The sequence below is a fragment of the Cyprinodon variegatus genome, unplaced genomic scaffold (genome assembly GCF_000732505.1).
Source record: "Cyprinodon variegatus isolate N-32 unplaced genomic scaffold, C_variegatus-1.0 Scaffold2070, whole genome shotgun sequence".
Classification (NCBI taxonomy): domain Eukaryota; kingdom Metazoa; phylum Chordata; class Actinopteri; order Cyprinodontiformes; family Cyprinodontidae; genus Cyprinodon; species Cyprinodon variegatus.
Genome location: NW_015152523.1, coordinates 5,126 through 6,771, shown reverse-complemented (window position 1 = coordinate 6,771; position 1,646 = coordinate 5,126). Strand labels below are relative to the sequence as shown.

Here is a 1,646-nt window from a genome sequence, read left to right as displayed (position 1 = left end):
GCCACTTACAGGCCTGGCATACATTTTGCAGCGTTTTCATGCATTCGTGTGGACGATCATATTTATTTTACGTCTCCGTCTTTACAACAAACGTTCTGGAAAATATTAGCGTTTCGTGTTCGTTTTGACTTCGTGTGGACGGGGCCTAAGACTTGCCATATAACTGACACGGGGGGGTTGGGGGTGGTGGTGGGGTGTTTGTTGGGGTTGCAGAGATCTTAGAGCTGCTTGTGAGCCAAACTTTTATCCTCTTCTCTGGTCATCATGTCAAGATTAAATATGGACACTGGTTCCCAATGTCCAAGAACCATGATCATGGCATATGGCGCAACAACAATGCTAACTGATAGATCAACTTCTTACGAAATTCCGTTGAAAGGGAACACACAAACATCTTTTCAATCTACAAAGGCAAAAATCCTTTCGCACATTTTTCTAAAAGAAATAGAGGATATTCAAGCTAAAACAGTCGCAGAAATATTTGTTTAGCTTTAGCCTTGTGCCTCTGGTTGACATGTTGTTATACACGTCTCTGCATTTCAAATAGTTCAAATGGAACAATTGGCTTTTTCATTACTCTATGGACTTAAGGTGTATAATGTGCTTATTAGCCATATTGTAAGGGGTACATTTAGTCTTTTTTTCCATACTTTTAAATATTTCTCTACTAATTGTCTAAGGAGTTTGAGTCAGAAGGTTTACAATCTAGCTCTGTACTGAGGTCAGCGAAGACAGATTGCTAGAAAAAGAGTTTGATTAGGCCAGAATGCGATGGAGCTCTGGCTTTCTAGAGTGTGCCTCCCTTTTCTTTTAGCCTTCTGTGATAAATGTTTGTGCATACCCTCGGTTCTCCAGCAGCCTCTGGGAGAAAGGCATTGTAAAACCTGGACAGTTCAGCTAAAAAATAAATGTAAAAAAATGTAAAAATAAACATTTCTTTAATGGTTAAGAATCTGCAGGTAATCCATTCATACAGATTTTAAAGCTTTGATGATAAAAGTGGAGGTCTTAATCTTGCCAAATGGTGGAGCATTAACCAGCATTTTATGAACAGTGATTGTGGCGTCAGAGCTGCAGTGAATGCTAGAAGATGCAGTTCTAGTCTGTTTGTATGTTGTTGGATCAACAACGGGATGATTAAAGTGAAGTGTCCTTTCTTAAAGTACAATAGAAAGTCTTTTTTCTGTGTTTGTCTTTCCAGACCGCCTGCAGGATTATGTTGGAAAAGAGGAGGATTTCTCTGACCAGCAGCTCTGTGAACAGGAGGGAAATTCCAGTTTGGACCAAGAGGAACTAGAACCTCTGCAGATCAAAGAAGAGCAGCAAAAGCCAGAACATCCCTGGACAAAAGAGGAAACCATGGAGCTCCCCATTAGTGAGCATGAAGAGCAGCTTGTTCTCATGGAGGACACTCCAGATACAGGGGAGAAACCTTTCCGATGTATTACATGTGGAGAAAACTTTTTAATAAAAGAAGATTTAATAGTTCATATTAGAACTCACACTGGTCAGAACATTTATGAATGTCTGTCATGTGGAAAAATCTTTCTTGAGAAATCTAATTTTGAGAGACACATCCAAATTCATACAAGTGAGAAGCCTTTCAAATGTCTTTTCTGTGAAAAAAGCTTTGCCTTAAAGTCTCA

At 39.4% G+C, this 1,646-nt stretch overlaps 1 protein-coding gene across 1 annotated transcript in view; it reads left to right on the top strand.

Moving 5' to 3' along the window:
• The window catches only part of LOC107105114 (chromo domain-containing protein cec-1-like), a gene marked incomplete at its 3' end in the record, with an annotated part of 11,868 nt that extends 10,427 nt beyond the window's left edge, over positions 1-1,441 (top strand). Inside the window, exon 3 of the mRNA XM_015405228.1 lies at positions 1,202-1,441. Coding sequence (XP_015260714.1) covers positions 1,202-1,441 — 240 coding nt within the window. The remainder of the gene's footprint in view (positions 1-1,201) is intronic.
• Positions 1,442-1,646: the final 205 nt, after the last annotated feature.